General features: G+C 42.9%; 1 protein-coding gene across 4 annotated transcripts in view; it reads left to right on the top strand.

The window, feature by feature from the left end:
- The window catches only part of HUNK (hormonally up-regulated Neu-associated kinase), a 110666-nt gene extending 91718 nt beyond the window's left edge, over positions 1-18948 (top strand). For all 4 annotated transcript variants that reach the window (XM_061627827.1, XM_061627829.1, XM_061627828.1 and 1 more), the window contains exons 8-10: positions 1994-2074; positions 13590-13761; positions 15135-18948. In XM_061627827.1, coding sequence (XP_061483811.1) covers positions 1994-2074; positions 13590-13761; positions 15135-15802 — 921 coding nt within the window. In that variant the 3' untranslated portion in view covers positions 15803-18948. The remainder of the gene's footprint in view (positions 1-1993; positions 2075-13589; positions 13762-15134) is intronic.
- The last annotated feature ends 230 nt before the right edge of the window (positions 18949-19178 follow it).

Below are 19178 nucleotides of genomic sequence, written 5' to 3'. Positions count from 1 at the left end.
TGGAAAAAACCTTAATGAATCATATGAGCATTAATTGATTAATCAGTTTACTAAATTGGCATTTGAACAAATAAAATAAAGGAAAATAAATACAGTTTCTAAAATTGTATGTGTCATTCATAGTTTTGTGATACTTATATTAAATATTTAACTTTTTTTAAAAAATGTGGGCTGATTCATTAGGGGCACTTTTTTAGTCAACACAAAGATTTTTAAATAATTAATCAATGGCCAAGGGAAGAGGGATGGTTGATTAGGATGGTGTCTACTTGTCTCATCATTGGCCTCTACTGATGGAGAGGAAGGCCACTGGCAAGTAGGAAACTCCCAAACTAGCTCATCAAGGTGGACTGCCAGACATTTCCAAAACCTCAAGGATCTGCCAATGGGCCCCATTCTTGGGACTTTGGCTATGCCAACCTGGAAAAACAACAACAAATCTTCCCTCAAGTTCCATCATGGCTAGCAGCATCTGGCATGGATGTAGTTGTAGCAGTGAATCCACTGCTCTGCACCTCCTTTACCCCTCATTAGGATTGCTCTCCACATTTTGCAGTCGTATTGGCAAGAAGTGGGGGTGGGGTTGTCACCAGCTTTAGTTTTATTAGATTTATTTTTTTAAAAATTTCTCCTGTTCGAAGAAGTCCACAGAAAATCCTAAGTTTAAATAGTCCTTTTTCTTCTGTGTAGGTGTCAGACCAAAAGTATGACAACTGATTTATAAAACTAATTGGGGTATCAGAAGCTGGTTTATTGCGCTTACAGCAAAACAGCTATTGTCCTAATAACTCACCATGATCCCAGATTGCTTGGTGAGCCTGTATTGATACAAGTGTAGAAGAACACCCACCAACACTCTGTAGTCATGATGAATTCATCAGATGTTGACTATTTTCTCACCAAGACAACTCAGTTTCTGTCATCCCAATCTGAAACTGTTAGATTAAAGAAACCGATAATAGCTGTCAGCCATGACTGAGAGGACACAATCTTTATCTTCTTCGATACTAGGAAAGTTCTGTAAATAATGAAGAACACTTTTCTCTGTTATCTGTCTTCTTTGAGAAGTCCAAATTCTCAGCAGTGCTACCTTAAAGATTATCTGGAATGAATTGTGCCTCAGATTGTTAGCCTTTTTAGCCCAATGATGGATGTCTCTTTTTCTGATACATAGCTAGAAGTGAAATTAATGAAGTTTCTTGTTACCCCTCTATCCTTTGGGTGTTTCATGTGTGATGAGAATTAGGATGCCATAGAGACTTTTTTTAGTTTAAACATCAAGACAACAGTTGTATTTTAAAAATAATTTAAGTGCCATGCTTAGTACTTGTTCTCCAACATCTGATTGGTTTCTGTTTTACCCGAAGGGAATTACTTTGTGTGTGTAATAAGAAATACATCTCTGGTTATGATTATATTTGGGAAGGAAACGTTTTAAAATCATGTGTAGTTGGCTATTTATAGTGGTTTCTAAAGGAAAATCATAAGATTGAAGCTGCAGTCTTATACCCACTTGGAGTAAGCCCCACTGAGTTCAATCAGACTTATTCTTAGTAGACGTGGTTGTTATTAAACGAAGCTTTCAAATAATAATTGGGATGGGGAAACTTTGAGAGATCTGCTTTAATTTCTTTTACTAAAACCCTGAGCTCTACCAACTGCAACAAGATGGAAAATAGTGGTTCTGGAGGGATATTTTAAGAATGAAGGCAAGGTACTTCTGAGCATATGCTCGGTCCAGGACAAAAATCCCCTCCTGGTTTTATCCCAGGCATTTTTGGGGGCAGGGAGGAAGCTTTTTAGATGTTGCTAATGTTAAGACAAATAGGGGTCAGAAGACCCAAAGATCAACTGGTAGATCCCAATTTATCTTCTGCTCGCCCTGATATTTAGAATGGAAATAGTGGATGTAATTGTATTAGTTAACTATTTGAACTAATTTGTTCTCTACTTTTCCCACCTATATCTCACATTTATTTTTTTATTCTTCCAGAAGGCAGACATTCCTGATAATGTGTATATGAACCATTTATGTCGGATAGAAAAGTACAAGTCAAACAAGGATTCCTATGAGGTAAACCTCTAGTTATAATTATTTGAAACCACGAGAATTTGGCCATTTCCATTTGTTATTACAACTGACAAGGTTTCATTCAACACAGAATGCAATCCATGCCCAGAGCACTAGTGAAGTACGGCTATTTGAGAGAAAGTTATCAAGTGACACACTACAAAAACATGTCAAGGCACCATGGTTGGTAATCTCTGGAAGAGAGGGGCAGGAATTCTGTTTGGCAAATGCTAAATATATCATAAAAGGAATCATATCTCCAGTCAATACTATACTACTGTTGAATGTCTCATTTTTAAAAACATTGTCAATACAAGTCAAAATATAAATGTTGTTGGTATGTTTCTTTTTTTTAAAAATCCTTAAGTTTTGCTAATACACAATAGCTTGTTATTCTTTTCATTTACAGAGACAATCTGCATTTCCAAAAAAAGATACAGGATAGGGAATAATTCAGTGGCAGATGACACTTTGCCCAATATTTGCTGTAATGTCATGTTCCCTGATTTGCCCCCCTGCCCATCTAAGTGGAACCATTGTATTTGAGGCCATATACATTATCACAAGAGCCATAATTCAGCTCTTCAGTGCAGATCATCAGCCTTGGCTACAGCTCAAAGTAATGGTGCTGATCCCATGGGGCAATTGTACACCGAGGCAATGCTGATATGAATTCACTCAGAGATGGGGGTGCAAGATGGATTGTAAATCAGGAAACAGGTTATTTTGAATATTATATAATTAGATAATGGAGCAGGGAGCCAGAAGATTTAACCCATGAATCTAATTTTTAGTCATCCTTTCATTGTGGTCAAGAGGAGAATTCCCTCTTCATTCTTTCATAGAGGTAATACAGTAAAAATACCTTAAAATTAAAAATGATGAACTGCTCAGCATAAACCATTAATAGATAGTTGGGCGGGGAGAGATAGAAGTCAACCTCAGATTCTGTGTTGTTTAGCAGCCTCATTAGGACATGATGTTTCTCTCTGGCAGCAATCCAAAGAAGGAGCCACTTTTGTCCTTCTCTGTTCTTGAAGGAGAGCAAGTTAATCAGCCCTTTCTGCTTCTGTAACTCTACTAGTGCAAACATTCATAGCTGTAATATAATTTGCAGAACTTGTAAAAAATAATAGATTTCAAAGATTGCTTTAAAACCATAGTATTAACTGTGAGGTTGTTGCTTTTTTAATTAAACTGCCTGGGCAAGCAAATATTATTACTTCACATTGGTTTGCTGATTGGTGTGTGTGTGTGTGTGTGTACGTAAAACAGAGGGATAATATCAGAACAAAATATTAATAGAAAGAATGTGACTCTTTTAGGATATTCTGCTCATATAAGGATTTCATCATTGTGCCTGAAAAAAATCAAATTCCATTCTGTCTTACGTTCTGGCTTAGTGTGACACTTCATCATCAGTACATGCATGTAGCTGAAGCCAACAGGTGTTTGTAGCATGTTTTAGGGGCCTCTAGGTTGTTTCATTTCATATTGACATGTTGTCGGAAGGCAGAGCTGGGGTCCCAATCCCGGGGAGCTGGATCCCGGAGAGTTGGGAGAAGAGTATTCGGATGGATGGCAGAGGGAAGGGGGAGGAACTTCCCCCCCTTTGGAGCGAAGACGAAACAGAGGAACTGCCAGTGATAAGGTCGCTTAGCAACGGGGAGCCTGAGCCCTCCCTGGACATTCTCACGCCTCCCCCTCTTTCAGGCTCAGAGCAAGAGGGGAAAGAGGGAGGGCTGCTCACAGCCGAAAAGCGGGGAGGCAGTTTACCATCAGCCCCTCCCCTATCCCCCATCCTGGAATCGGAAACTTCAGAAGAGGAGGGGGTGATGCTTCCCCCCTCACCGCGCACACGCAGACAGCTGAAAAGACAGGAGAGAAGGGGGGGAAGGCGGGCAGTACCTGAGGGGCAGTTAAGGAGGAGCGAAAGATTGCGCGCCCGTTTGTCCCCTTCTTAAAGAACAGGCGGGAAGAAGTCCCTTGCTCTGTCAACTTTCTCCCAATGCCGCAGGACCTGTATCCCTGTATTGCTTCATGAGAAAACGCAGTCTTTGTTTGGACATTACCCTAATAAAACACGAATTAACTACAGCCGTTGGTCTGGTTCCTGAGTCACATCCTGGGCCTGACAGCTTGACAGAGCCACCTAAATCACCCTCAACGCTCTCTTCACTTGACTGGGACAAGATGTCAAAGGGAGCAGCGGGGGGGACGAACCCCACTTCTGAGACGGAAGAAGTGGAACTCTTGAGGACTAAGGTAGCTGATTTGCAGACGGATGTTCAAGCCCTGCTAGCAGCAGTCAAGGCGCTGAAGACGGATAATCAAACCTTGAAGGTCACGATAGACCAGATGCGAACAGCCCCTCCAGCTGCCGTAGTAAAGGTTCCCATTGGATTGCCCCCAAAATACGCGGGACAAAGTGATCAGTTGGCAACCTTCGTGGCTCAATGTGAGTTATATCTGGATGTCAGGCACACGGAATTTCCAGACGATGGGGCTAAAGTAGCTTTCGTGATTAGCCTCCTGGAGGGAGAAGCTGCAAAATGGGTGACTCCGTATCTCGTGAGAAAGGATACTGTCTTAGGAAGGTACAGAGGATTTATACAGGAGATGACAGAGATGTTTCAAGACCTGCAAAGGGCTGAAACAGTAGCGCGGCAACTAGGCGCTCTGAAGCAAGCTAAAGGGACTGTTTCCGAGTACACTAACGCTTTTAAAATTCTGTCCCAGGAAACTGGTTACAATGACGCCGCCCTGATGTTTATGTACCGGAGTGGATTAAATGCTGAAATCCTGGATGAGTTGGCCAGGACCTCCCCCCCCGCTGACCTACCAGGGCTCATCTGGCTATGCCTACAGATAGATCACCGGATGGAAGGAAGGCACCTGGAAAGGAAGCAGGAGGTCCCGAGATACTCAGCCTCGGCATCCCGCAACAAGACCCTTCCCACTGCAGGGATGGCAGGTAATGCAACTGAGGGACAGGGAGGGGCTAGGCCAAGACTGTCGGAAGAAGAAAAGGAAAGACGCCGCCGAGAACGTTTATGCTTTTATTGTTCAAAGCCGGGCCACGTGGCCAGAGACTGTGGACTAAAAGGGGGGAAAGCTGAGCCGTCGGGAAACTAGAACACCCAGTCCACGTGCAGGCCGGTGGACTGGGGGCAGCGTTGTATAAAGGCCCCCCAACGATCCAACCTCCCTCAAAGGGGGTGTTGGTCTTGCCTATTCGGATTACAACTTCCAGAGGAGTGGTGTTTAATTCCACTGCCTTAATTGACAGTGGAGCCTCCACAAATTTTATTGATGCAAAGTTAGTCAAGCGTCATGGAATTTCCCGGTGGAAACTGGACGCTCCCCTAGCTGTGGAGACTATCGATGGGAGACCCCTGAAGTCAGGAGGGGTGACACAAGCCACGGAGGAAGTGAAACTTCAAATCCCTGGGCACGAAGAGTTCATTTCGCTATACGTGTCAGATCTCTCGAACTTTGAGGTGATTCTGGGAATGCCCTGGCTAGCAAAGCATGAACCCAAAATAAGTTGGAAGGAGGCGGTGGTGTGGTTCACCTCACAGTATTGCCAGGAGAACTGTCAACCTGAAGGAATCAAGAACACCCTAGCGGGGGCAGTGCAAGGGATCGAGCAAGTGACCCTGCCGCCAAAGTATGAAGAATTCAAAGATGTGTTTGATGAAAAAGAGGCAGAGACTTTACCCCCCCACCGCCCTTACGACTGTGCGGTTGACCTAGTGCCAGGAGCCAGCATCCCATCAGGGAGAATCTACTGTCTCACAGAGAATGAGAGGGAGGCCCTGAAGGAATTCCTGGATAAAAACCTGAGGCGAGGATTCATATGCCCCTCACAATCCCCTGCTGGAGCGCCACTATTGTTTGTGAAAAAGAAGGGGGGGAACTCAGACCCTGTAACGACTATCACACATTGAACCAGATCACCATCCCCAACAGCTACCCGCTGCCCCTGATCTCAGAGTTGCTGGACCGACTGCGCTCTGCAAAAATCTTCACGAAGTTGGATTTGAGAGGAGCGTACAATCTGATCAGAATGAAGGAGGGAGATGAATGGAAAACAGGATTCTTGACCGCTTACGGACAGTATGAATACCTGGTCATGCCGTTCGGGCTTTGTGGAAGGCCAGGAATTTTTCAAAAATTCATAAACGACATGTTTAGAGACTTGTTGGACACGTATGTAATCTGTTACTTAGATGATATCCTGGTGTTCTCAAAGAACCAGGAAGACCACGACCAGCATGTGAAGACGGTGTTGAAGAGACTGAGAGAAAATCACCTGTATGCTAAATTAGAGAAATGTGGATTTGACCTCAAGTCTCTAGACTTCCTTGGATATCGAATCTCAGCGGAAGGCGTGGAGATGGACCCAGGGGAAGTAAGCTGCATATTGGACTGGGGCCAACCTGTCACCAAAAAGGATGTACAACGGTTTTTGGGGTTTGCCAATTATTACAGAAAGTTCATTCCAGGGTTTTCCAAATTAACAGCTCCTCTGACTGACTGTTTAAGGGGGAAGAAGAAGTTTCAATGGACAGAGAACGCCACCGAGGCCTTTGAGGAGCTGAAGAGAAGGTTTGCTACTGAGCCCATTCTGCGCTTTGCTGATCTGAACCGCCCTTTCGTAGTGGAAGCAGATGCTTCAGATTTTGCCATCGGGGGGGTCCTGCTATAATTAGACCAAGAAGGGAAGGAGCTGCACCCCTGTGCGTACTTCTCTCGGAAGTTAAAGCCTGCAGAGAAGAACTACACAGTTTGGGAGAAGGAGCTGCTGGCCATCAAGGACTCTTTTGAAAACTGGAGACAATACCTAGAGGGGACCTCTCATCGAATTGAAGTGCGCTCCGACCACAAGAATCTTGAAAGCCTCCAAACCGCCAGAAAGCTGAACCAGAGACAGATAAGATGGTCCCAGTTCTTCACTAGGTTTAACTTCCAGATTACTTACCATGCCCAAGCCAAAAACCAGAGAGCGGATGCCTTATCCAGACAGCCACAATACAAAGAAAGTGAATCCGAGGACCAGCCTCAGTACGTAATCCCGCCAGAGAAATTAACGTTGGGAGTATGCCAGCCTTCATGGGAAGAGGAACTCAAAAAGGCACAACAAGAAGATGCAGACATGCTAAAATATCAGCAGGAGAAGGGACAAGGTCAAGACTCAGAAGTAACCTTTCACTGGAGAAATGGATTGTTATGGTTCAAAACCGCCAGATATGTGCCAGAAGGGGAATTAAGGCTCAGAATCCTACGCCAGTGTCATGATTCCATCACAGCGGGACACTTTGGGATTTACAAGACCATTCAGAACGTGGCCAAGGACTTCTGGTGGCCTAAAATGCGTCGGGATATTGAGAGTTATGTAAAGTCCTGCTCTGTCTGTCTGCGGACAAAAACACAAACAGGGACACCAGCAGGACTGTTACAACCATTGCCTGTCCCACACGAACCCTGGAAGGACCTCTCCATGGATTTTATAACTGATCTACCCAAGTCCCAAGGAATGACAGCCATCTTAGTAGTGGTGGATCTACTTACCAAAATGGCACACTTTCTTCCTTGCGCAGGGGCCTTAGAGGCTAAAGAAATGGCCAAGTTATTCATAAAAGAAGTCTACCGGCTGCATGGATTGCCAAACAGCATAGTCTCAGACCGAGGAACTCAGTTCACAGCCAAATTTTGGAGAGCAATGTGGAAACAGTTGCAGACGGAATTAAAACTCTCCTCCGCCCATCACCCCCAGACAGATGGGCAGACGGAACGCTTGAACGCCGTTTTGGAAAGATATTTACGAAGTTATGTGTCCTATCAACAGACTGACTGGGTATCATATTTGCATTTTGCAGAGTTCGCCTACAACAATTCTCTGCACTCCAGCACTCAACAAACCCCGTTCTTCGCTAATTATGGATTCCATCCTAAAGTCTTTCCAAGCAGCTCAGAAGGAATGCTGGTACCGGCAGCTGAGAACTTCCTTAAGGAATTGCAAGCGGCGCAACAGACACTGAAACAGCAGTTAAACGAAGCCAAAACGGAGTACAAGCGAGTTGCTGACCTGCACAGGAAGGAGCCCCCCCCCTTCAACCGGGAGACCAGGTATGGCTGTCCACCCGCTTCCTCCAGATGCCGGGCAAATGTAGAAAATTACAAGACAAGAGGGTGGGTCCTTTCGAAATAGAAACTCAAATCAATCCTGTGGCGTACCGACTGAAGCTGCCTGACATGTTTAAAATATATCCTGTGTTCCATCGATCCCTCTTAACGAAAGCCGCCCCTCCCAGTGAGTTACGGCCGGAGGAACCTCCCGGAGCTCCACTCCTGGTAAATGAGCAGCTTGAGTTTGAAGTTGAGGAGATCTTAGATTCCAGGATCAGACGCCACAAGCTGCAGTACTTGATTCACTGGAAAGGCTATGGGGTGGCTGACAGATCATGGGAAGATGCAGCTGATGTGCATGCTCCAGAATTGGTAAAACTTTTCCATCAACGTTTTCCCCACCGTCCCAAGCCAGACAAGGGGAGGGGGCACAGCCTGGGAGGGGGGATGGTGTCGGAAGGCAGAGCTGGGGTTCCAATCCCGGGGAGCTGGATCCCGGAGAGTTGGGAGAAGAGTATTCGGATGGATGGCAGAGGGAAGGGGGAGGAACTTCCCCCCTTTGGAGCGAAGACGAAACAGAGGAACTGCCAGTGATAAGGTCGCTTAGCAACGGGGAGCCTGAGCCCTCCCTGGACATTCTCACGCCTCCCCCTCTTTCAGGCTCAGAGCAAGAGGGGAAAGAGGGAGGGCTGCTCACAGCCGAAAAGCGGGGAGGCAGTTTACCATCAGCCCCTCCCCTATCCCCCATCCTGGAATCGGAAACTTCAGAAGAGGAGGGGGTGATGCTTCCCCCCTCACCGCGCACATGCAGACGGTTGAAAAGACAGGAGAGAAGGGGGGGAAGGCGGGCAGTACCTGAGGGGCAGTTAAGGAGGAGCGAAAGATTGCGCGCCCGTTTGGCCCCTTCTTAAAGAACAGGCGGGAAGAAGTCCCTTGCTCTGTCAACTTTCTCCCAATGCCGCAGGACCTGTATCCCTGTATTGCTTCATGAGAAAGCGCAGTCTTTGTTTGGACATTACCCTAATAAAACACGAATTAACTACAGCCGTTGGTCTGGTTCCTGAGTCACATCCTGGGCCTGACACATGTGTACAAGACACACATCTCAGTGTTCTTCAGCTACTACAGTCAGACAAGATATCCCTTTCAGTCTAGCTTGCAGCTGTGGACATCCACTTGCAAAGAGCTATTCTGAATGTAAGAGATACATGAAAGTGCATCAGTGTTACCATGAAGATGTAGGCAGACATCTCCTAGGGCTCTCCCTCAGGTTGTGGAAAATTCTTCAGCATCTTTTTAAAAATGGGGGGGGGGTGATGAAACAGAAAATTCTGTCCACTAGATACTGTAATCCAAACTAGGTGGTTTTAGTAAGATATTCTCACCCATCTGTGTGATGGGAATAATAGTGACTAGTATCACAAGCTTGTCTTGAGGATGGATTGGATAAAATTATAAAGCACATTTTACATTGAAAGTGCTACATAAAATATTAATGGTGTTAAGAATCCTAGGTACTTCTCTACTAGGTAATACTGCTCATAGCCTCTAGTCTGACAAACTGTATTTACTTCTACTTCCTTTTTGCTTGCTGAACTTCACATTCAGCATCCTTACCTGTGAAATCAGAGCTAGACATGGCAGGTTCACATAAGTTGATAACATGACAATTGCTATCAATTGTTAGATTTCTAGACTATTGATAGTGCTTACTTTTGTCTTGGAGGATATGAATCCCCTTCAATAAACATGGGTCACAGAGTTGACCAGATGCTAGCCTTGCAGTTCTAGAATCCTTCAATTTTAAATAGCAGTTGGGGGAGGGATAAAGTGGTTTTCACTTCTTGGTTCATAATTTATGCTTGATACTTGGGTGCACCATTAATTTATGTTAATTTCTATCAGCAGTGGGTGGTACATCCAAAAAGCTGGGAAGCTGCAAGTCCCACCCATCTTGCCAATCTAGTCCTTCAGTTTCACCCATCCAAAGCTGCTCCTATCTGTCCCAGCCCAGTATATTACTAAGAGATTATCCTGTTCTTCGTGATACTTAAATGGAACTTGCATGAACAGAGAAATGAATTACATTTTGGAAGACAAAAGGTGGTGGCCACATCATGCTAATCAGAGCGAGGCAGCCACTCAACTCTCACCCTCACCCAGAAGCAGCACTGCTGCCACTTAAGCACAGGGAGGAATGGGCATCACAGAAGGATGGGGGGCTCCATTGGCAACACTATGTCAGGTAACCATCCAAAACTAGTACTGTCCCTGTTCAGCAGGTCTTTTCTTGTGTTCTTATGTTTAGTAAATTGATTAGGTTAGATTAAACTGCCTGCATATTTGTTGCTGCAATGTTCATTTCACAGAAAGCAAAATAGTGAGACCACAAAATACGTACAAGGCAGCCCTGGGATATTAGCGCCCAACTGCAAACCCAGATATCAGTCTTTTCCTCAACATTTGTTGCAATGTCATGTTCCCTAATCCCCCCCTCCCCACCAAATGGAACCATTGGATTTGAGGTGATATAAAAGAGATGTCTGTCACCTTTGTGCCCTGCTTGTGAATGCTGGCAAATAGTCTGACGTGATACTCCTACATAAAATCCCACAAGTAAACTTTACATTTGGGAAATATTCCTCAGTTAGATCTGTAAGACCAAGATCCATCTAGTCTAGCTTTCTGTTGTCAACCAGCCAGGTGACTCTAAACCAACTTCTCCAATCTGATGCCCTCCAGATGTTTTGGATTACAACTCTTACCAGCCCCAGTCAGCATTCCAAGACATCTGGAGGGAACCAGGTTGCAGAAGCTGGTTTAGAGTCACCTGGCTGGTTGACAACAGGAAGATGGACGAGATGAATCATGGTCTTACAGATCTAACTGAGGAATATTCCCCAAATGTAAAGTTTACTTGTGGGATTTTATGTAAGAGTATAGGAAGCTGCCTTATATCACGTCAGACTATTTGTCAATCTAGCCCCGAATTATCTACACAGACTGATAGCCACTCTCCGTGGAGTCAGGCAGGGATCTTTCCCATCACCTGCTACCTGATCCTTTTAGCAGGAGATGCCAAGGATTGAACCTGGGACCTTCGGCATTCAATGCATGTGCTCTACCACTGAACTGTTGTTTCTGCTTGGTTAGGAGCAAATGAGCAAGTAATTCTGCATATTAGTAATCTGTATTTTAAAGAATCATTGGACATTTCACCCAGGCAATTAAATTACCACAACATAATGCTGCTGAGATATTTCTTGCATATGAAAAAATGGCTGTACCCATGATAACACCTTCATTTTCAGAGAACCCGCTGTCAGATGATAGTTTCAATAATTATACTACATAAGCATGGTGATACACCCTAAGTTAGGCTTCCTCAGCCGTGGATTGCCAAGTATTGTTGGACTACAGCTCCCATTCTCTCCAGCCAGTGTGGCCAATGGTTAGGGATGATGGGAGTCGTAGTCCAAAATCGTATGGAGGTTTCAGAGATGGGGAAGGCTGCTCCAAGCATATTGCTTCAGTCCATGATGCCTTTCCATATGCAATGTGCCTGGAATTAATTTTAGTACTTGCAGAAATGATTTCCTCTTCTGTGGTGCTGTTATATAGAGTGTTACAAATACATCTCTGTGAGAGAAAAAGAAAGTTTGAACTAAAAGATGAACGAAGATAGGGAAGGTTGGGAGAACTCAAGGGAGGGAGACGGGAATGCTAAGGAGGCAGATCAAGAGACAAGATGGCTAAAGGAAGAGGAAGAAAATCCCAGGAATCCAATAAAAAACATTGGGTGGTGGAGACAGGGAGTTGCACAAAAAAGAAAGCAAAGTTGAAAGTAGGATATGGGCAAAATGAGCTTTGTTGTTGGCAGGCAGGAAGAAAGCAGGTATAAGAAGGATCCAAAGGGGACACAGGGTTACTAGGCCCAAAGCAGAGGTAGGGAGGCTTTTTCAGCCTGTGGGTCACATTTCTGTCTAGGAAACAGTGGTCAGGGCCAGAGACAAAAGTGAGCAGAGCAACAAATGTAAATTTTACCTTTGTACAGTAGGTTAGTGTCTACAGACACACAACACAGTCCTCTCCTCCATTCAGACAAGCGAGAGGCAGTAACAAAGTTTTAAGGAGACTTTCCAGCCAGGCAAAAATACTCAATGAAAATGTGAAGAAGGGCATTGAGGGGGAGTCTCAAGAGCCAAATAGAGAGACCTGAAGGGCCACATTTGATCCCTGAGCCTGAGTATTCCCACCCCTGGCCTAGAGTCTACATTGTGATGGGATTTCTGCCTGTTGTGGCTTCTCTTCTTGCTGTGGCATGGTGACCTGATAAGCTAGAGGGGAGGGGTAATGAGGACCCAGAAGTAGCAGGTGGTGGTGAAGCTAAATTTCACGTACTAATTTAAACTAACCAGCCCATTCTTGGCTGCAGGCTTCTAGTTATTTATAATAAAAGCTAACTTATAAATAAGTTATACCTAAATAAATTAGGTTTAAAATAAGTTGCACCTGTTTTCCAAAATGTTTGTAGTTTGCATCGTGCGAGATGATGTGCTAGAATGCTGCACAGTTGCTTGACTGGAGGCACAGTCTTCTAATTCCTCTCAGTAGAGGTTGAGGGAATCACCCAGGTCTCATGTCTGGTCAGAACAGATACCTTTAAAAATATTACTGTAAGCTTTTATGAGATTGGAGTAGAAGTGATTTACAACATCTTACAGATGCAGAAGGTACAGAAAGTTGTATTTGGGTATCTGCACTTGACCACAAAAGCGATCATAAGAAGCTATGAGAGTACAGCTAGACATGACTCACCCAACCTAGGTCCTGCTGAAGCCTTGCAAAGCCGGGTGCATCTGATAGATGGGATATACCTGGACTTCCAAAATACTTTTGACAAAGATGACGTAGAGCATGGCTAGGGCTGAATTCTTCCCCTGTATGTGCTTTTGTCCCTAAATTCCCTCTCCAGTTGTGGTTTCTTTCATGCAAGGAACCCCAACAGGAGAAAAACAACTTTGGAGACATTCTGGAGAAAAGGCTTCATCTCCTTCCTCTTGCCCACGCTTGTTGCACTTTAAAACTCTTCCTCACTCCTACTTTATAGAGAATTGGTGACAAACTGATTCTGGCTCCTGGGCCTGCTGACATCACATCTAGTTTGACCCACATTTCAAAGTAGATGAGTCTCCTGAAACCATTCTGAAGTAATCAGAAAAAAAGAATGTTGAACTTGCTTCTATTAACTTAATGCTGCCTTTTCAAACTTTGAAGACTGCTAAAAAGCAACGATTTTACTTCAGCTGTATTTAAAGCTTCCTGAAACCGCTTCTGACAACCAAACTTTTTTGTTTATGTGTTTCTAAATTTGATGGACAAAAAGGTCAAGGAACAAGAAACAAAAGAAGAACCTCTTCTTCACCCGCTTCTGAAGAAACCTGAGAAAAATCCCCCTTCCTTCAAAGAACCACCCTCCTGCCTTATGACACAGATACAAAATACAAAAGCTCTGCTGAAGGATCGGAAAGCTAACCAGGGTGGTGCATCAGAGAAAGGTACATGGAAGCATCTTCTCTGTAACTGTTGGTATACTCTAGGTCTGCTTTGCAAGTTGCAGATCAGAGAGAATTACACAAGTTAGGGCGTATTGCAGACTTGCACTGCAATCCTGTATATGTCTACTTAGAAGTAAGCCTCACTGTGTACAATGGAAATTGCTCTCAGATAAGTACATATAGGATTGCAGCATTACAGTGCAATTCTGTGCATGTTTACTCAGATGTATGTCCCACTATGTTCCATGGGAATTATTTCCAGGGAAATATTCATAGGATAGCAAACTTAAACTTGTGTTACAGACATTCACTCCCTCTAGGGAATCCTAATTCCAGGTTGTGCAAGGGGGCAAGTATAGAACATTGACATGTATATCCGTTTAACTGTTATGGCTTCCCCAAAGAACCCTCCGAATTGTAATCAGACAAGTGCTGATAATTTTCTCAGGACTCCCATCAGACTACAATTTCTAGGATTCTTGGGGAAGCCATGACATGTAAATTGATACAGAACTATGCCCTTAGATTACTGCCCCACCCCCAAGTGACACAGTATGGCTTTTAACTTTGCTCCTGTCCTGCACTCACGTTCTTTTTCATCCATTTGATTTTATATTCCATTCCAGTCTGGTGTGTCCTTCCCAAACATAAAGAGTAGCTGTAAGGGCATGGTGGCAGCTGAGGTCCATTCTATATCTTACATTTATTTCATGTACACATATATTGTTTACATGTACATGTAAAAACTAGTTATACATTTAGAAAATATTATTTGTAACTAGGTCTGTTGCACTGATACACATATCAGGGAGTCAGGTCTAGCCACTTTGCATATGTGCAGTGATAAATACACATTCATTGCTGTATCATTTGTGAAACAGCAGTTAAGAGAATTGTCTTGCAACACTACACACATTCCCAAAAGACAAATTGCATTTTGGGGTAATTGCATGTTCTGAAATGTTCTGTTTTCTGACTTCAAGTATGATTGAATTATCACTGACTTTCAAAGAGGTTTCCTTTCTCTATTCTTCCTCAATTTTTTAAATACACAATTAATATTCCTGTTGTCCTGGGTTGTGGTTTTGCTTGATTAGCTTGGGAAGGGACATGGCCACCTGTTGTCTAGCACTTGGAACAGAGTGCACTTGGAACAGAGTAATCAAAGGAATCAAGGAAGCCACCAATTAATGTGAGGAAAATCTTAATATTTAGGAAGGCATGTCATGCACATGTGTGATTAGAAGAGAAATTGGATAGAGCAACACAAGAAAGAGGAAACTAATGAATCTAAATGCAAGTAGACAAAAAAAGTAAAAATGAGAGGGGGGGGGTCGATGGCCTTGACAGAGTCGTCTTGTATTGTTTTATAGATTCTCCTAGTGGACTGAGCCCTTTCCATGAATCGGCAACAGCCAAGACGGGTTGTGTCACCTCCTATTCTTTGGAATATCTTGAAATCCAGCAACCTGTTCCAAGAACTCCAAGGCTCACGAAACGGCAAGATTCACCTCAACAAGAACCCTCCAGCCCTGGCAGCCAGAATTTGGATTCTCCTTTAATTCTGAACATTGTACATTCTTTTGAAACTGGTGACAGAGAAGACCAAATAGACCAAATTTCTCCCACACATCAGTATCGAATGCTAAGCTCACCTGTAAATTTTGGTCGGAGAAGTTCCAGTGAAAGGACATTGTCTCCACTCTTCCAGCCAGGTGGAACTTCTCCCAGTCCTACTAAAAGTCCAGTTCATCCCACTCAACTATCCTTCACTTATGATGAAAAGAGCAGTTCTTTTAGAGAGGAAGCTGTGTCTCCAACCCAGCTAAATAACATCTCTACTCCTCTAGGGAGCCCTAACTGTGTGAAAAGCAGAGGTCGATTCCCCATGATGGGTATTGGACAGATGATGCGGAAAAGGAATCAGTCCGTAGGATCACCAACAGAGAAGACACTGGAAGCAAGAATGCCTCAGTTGCAGCAAATGAGCCCAACACAAATTTCATTCAATATAATGGACCCTATAAATGGCCAGTGCTGAGGTGACTATTCTGGAAGTCTAAATATGTGTTCTGCTGGTTTCTGGGACTTTTCCATAAATATAGTGAAAATTTACAATCATAATGTTTTCTCTGTATACGGTAGTTACCACATCCAATAAGAACATCACAAGGCCACATATTTTAGTGGTCTTTGACTAGTGTGATTGGCCTTTGCCAAATATTTCAAGTGATGTAAAGACTTGCTTGGTTTTGAAGAGCTATATAATGTTCCCAAATAGATACTTTTTGGCAGTGTCCTAATATTGCACAAACGTTTATGTCAATCACCGCTCCTAACAATTTGATCGAACAATGAAAGCGGAATTCGTTGGATGGGCCCTCTAGTTCGAAAGCTATGGCTGATGGACTTGTCAGGCAATAGTTATTGCTGTTTCACAGGCACAATCATTGGTCATACTACTGAAAGACAGGAAAAATATTAAGGACACAGAGTTTTTCCATGTTTCTCAAGCAAATGTGCTCTGTTAATTCATGGACAGGATGAAGAAGAAACAGACCTGAAAGAACTTGGAGTAAAAGCACAAAAACTAGAACAAGACACTGATAACTGAAGCAGTTTTTGCTGCCTAATAATTCCACAACTCCTAAAATCATTCAATATTTTTCCTAAAGAAAATGTTCATTTGTTAAGAGATGCTAGTGGAAAGGGACATCATCATCTCAGAACTAGTTTGGCCATAAGGAAATTTGTGTTCACACTCTTCTTCTCATCATGAGATAGTAGTGCATATTTCTAAATATTGTGCTTAAAAAACTTGGACATCTCTTCTTTGTATAGTTGTACCATTTCTGTGAAACTGCCTTTAGAAAAAATGTACACTTGTCAGTTTTAGCAAAACAGTATTGGACATGCTTGAAAGTGTTGCTGAGAAACTCTGCACTGCATTAAGAAGAGTTATCAAAGGACATGTCTGCTAGCTCCAGGGCCATCTGCAAATGGCAAAAATGGTAATGCAGTTGGTATCAAAAAATTAGTAGTGCTACAAACTGTGATTAACTTCTTTAAAAGGCAAACATGTTCTGTACTCTGCAGCTCTTTTTATTTCAACAGTAAAGAATATGTCTGAATGAGAAAATAGGGGGATTTTGTGCAAATAATTTGCTATGAATTTACAAGGTTTTAACCAAAGAGTATTCTATGGTTTTTGTGTATAGGATTGTTGATCATTATTAACATTAGACTAGCACAGTGGTAGATTATCACTAATGATTTACATGCTCCCCCTCTTCGTTTGCATACATAATATCTAGATGTTAATGCCTTTTTAAAAGACAAATCATAAGAAGACTGGGAGGAATTATTTGAGGGTTTGTTTTTAAGGCATTTGACATCTTCATTAGGAAAGAGAAAGATCAGGTAATCATTTTTCTCAGCTGAGATGCTATTGATACACACACAATCTCAGTTCTCCTCCAAATATTTCTTAAAGGTTAGGACTGAAGAGCAGGAATGGTCAAGAGCACCAGCATTTCTTTGGCTGTAACCTTCTTGAAATGGGAACCACATGCTTGTATATGAGCACACCCAAGACAGAAGCATGTTTATCCATCAGTTGTAATGCTATATTAGAAATAAATAGGTACATTCATGAGAGCAGTTGTTATCAAAGATGGTGGTACCGTAATCCAGTGACTGTACCAAAAACTCCCTTGCATTTAAGGTCCATGAAATTGCATTTCTACAAGTGTAACTGTGAAATGGTACTATACTCAACTCTATGGACTGTGGCCCAACTCACACATAATGCCATGGTTTACCATGGTTTATCACCTGCAAACACACATGTGGGTTCCCAGAGAGAATTTCAAAGCTGCTTTGTACTTCCTCCAGTCTTGCTGCTGCGAGCTAAGTTCAGGATTTTTAAAGCTTCAGACAAACCTCTGATCCTTTGCCAAGGTTTGTTTTATAGCGTACTGTTCATGTTTCTTCTGCAGGAAGACAAACCAGGAGCCTGGGTTCAAACATAACACTGAGCCAAAGCAGCACGGAGATCCCTGTGAGCAAAGTAGCAGTAATCTTCTCTCTGGGAACCTCCTTGCTGGCTTATTCTCAGTAAACTGTGGTTAGCCTTAATTCACTTAAAGAGCAAAAGAAATGGTAAATCTGTTTCTGAAGCTATATCACTTATTGGAAGTGGGGACTTTACATGACTTAATGATCCTCTTTATGACAAAAAAAATCCCTTCACATAAACAACTAGGTGGCAGGGAGAAGGGTAAAAGCATAGACGTCTCCCTGACATGCTGGGTTTCTACGTGGGCTGTGTGGAAGACCACTCCATCCTATAAGCCCATGCACAGAATCTGCAGTTTTACAGTCCAAATAAAATGTTAATATCTAGTCTGCTGTTTGTGAGAACTCTCTTAAAAAATAGCGTGAGAGCAGGCTAGGCTCTAACATTTCGTGGTGTGCTTGTGTTAAATGAATATCGGCATTGGCATAGGCCTGAATGGCTAGAATTATTTTAGATTCCTGAGAGTGCAAGAACAATACCCATTTATGTGTCAGAATCAATGTTTAGGCACCAATCATGTACAAGCAAGTTCAAGTCTAGAAAATGGGGAAATGCCAGAATTCTTAGTCACCATCACCCATTTGCAGCTGCCTCAGATTTCCTAGGTCTGCTGAACTTTGTCCAAATAAGGGATTTTCAGACTACAAACGCTCATTTTAAAAGGTCATGTTTTCGCGAGACTCCTACATTATGAACCTCTAATAACCGTGCCATTGGGTAATTTTATTTACATCTTCACCCATGTAGCATCGCCCCCCCAAGCCAAACTGCATTATAAATTTGATCATATTTAAAACACTGCTTGTCAGTTCAATAATGTAAACTGGGGGTTCCCAAATGGAAATTTCATTCTGGTGGTCTGTGGCATGTCCACATTAAATATTTATCTTGATTTTTAACTGTATTTTTATTGCATCTTGTATTTCTTACATTGTATTTTCTTTATTACTGTTTGAATTCTATGGAATGCAAATTGCAATACAATAAAATACAACATAGGAAATAAAAGAAGCAATGAAAATACACAGCATCTAGTGCAGCGCATTGCAATTGCTATAACAGGCAGAAAAATGGTCTGCCAAGGTCATCACCTTTTTAAAGTTTAGGAACCACTAATGTAAACAAAAAACATATTGGGATTATGGCATGTTTTGTGTGTGCTTCAGCCATGCTTTCAAAAAAACCCTCTCGCCTAATATGTCCCCAAAGTAACCCAAAATATTCTGAAGTTTGCAAAGTCATAAAACTGATTGGGTGGCATTTAACCATAGAAAATGATAAGGTTGTTAATGTGGTAATAATTGACGTACCATCCTGTGCAGGCTTCAGACTTCTGTAT

The sequence above is a fragment of the Rhineura floridana genome, chromosome 5, assembly GCF_030035675.1.
Source record: "Rhineura floridana isolate rRhiFlo1 chromosome 5, rRhiFlo1.hap2, whole genome shotgun sequence".
Taxonomy (NCBI): Eukaryota; Metazoa; Chordata; class Lepidosauria; order Squamata; family Rhineuridae; genus Rhineura; species Rhineura floridana.
This window is presented reverse-complemented; position numbering and strand designations above follow the sequence as displayed.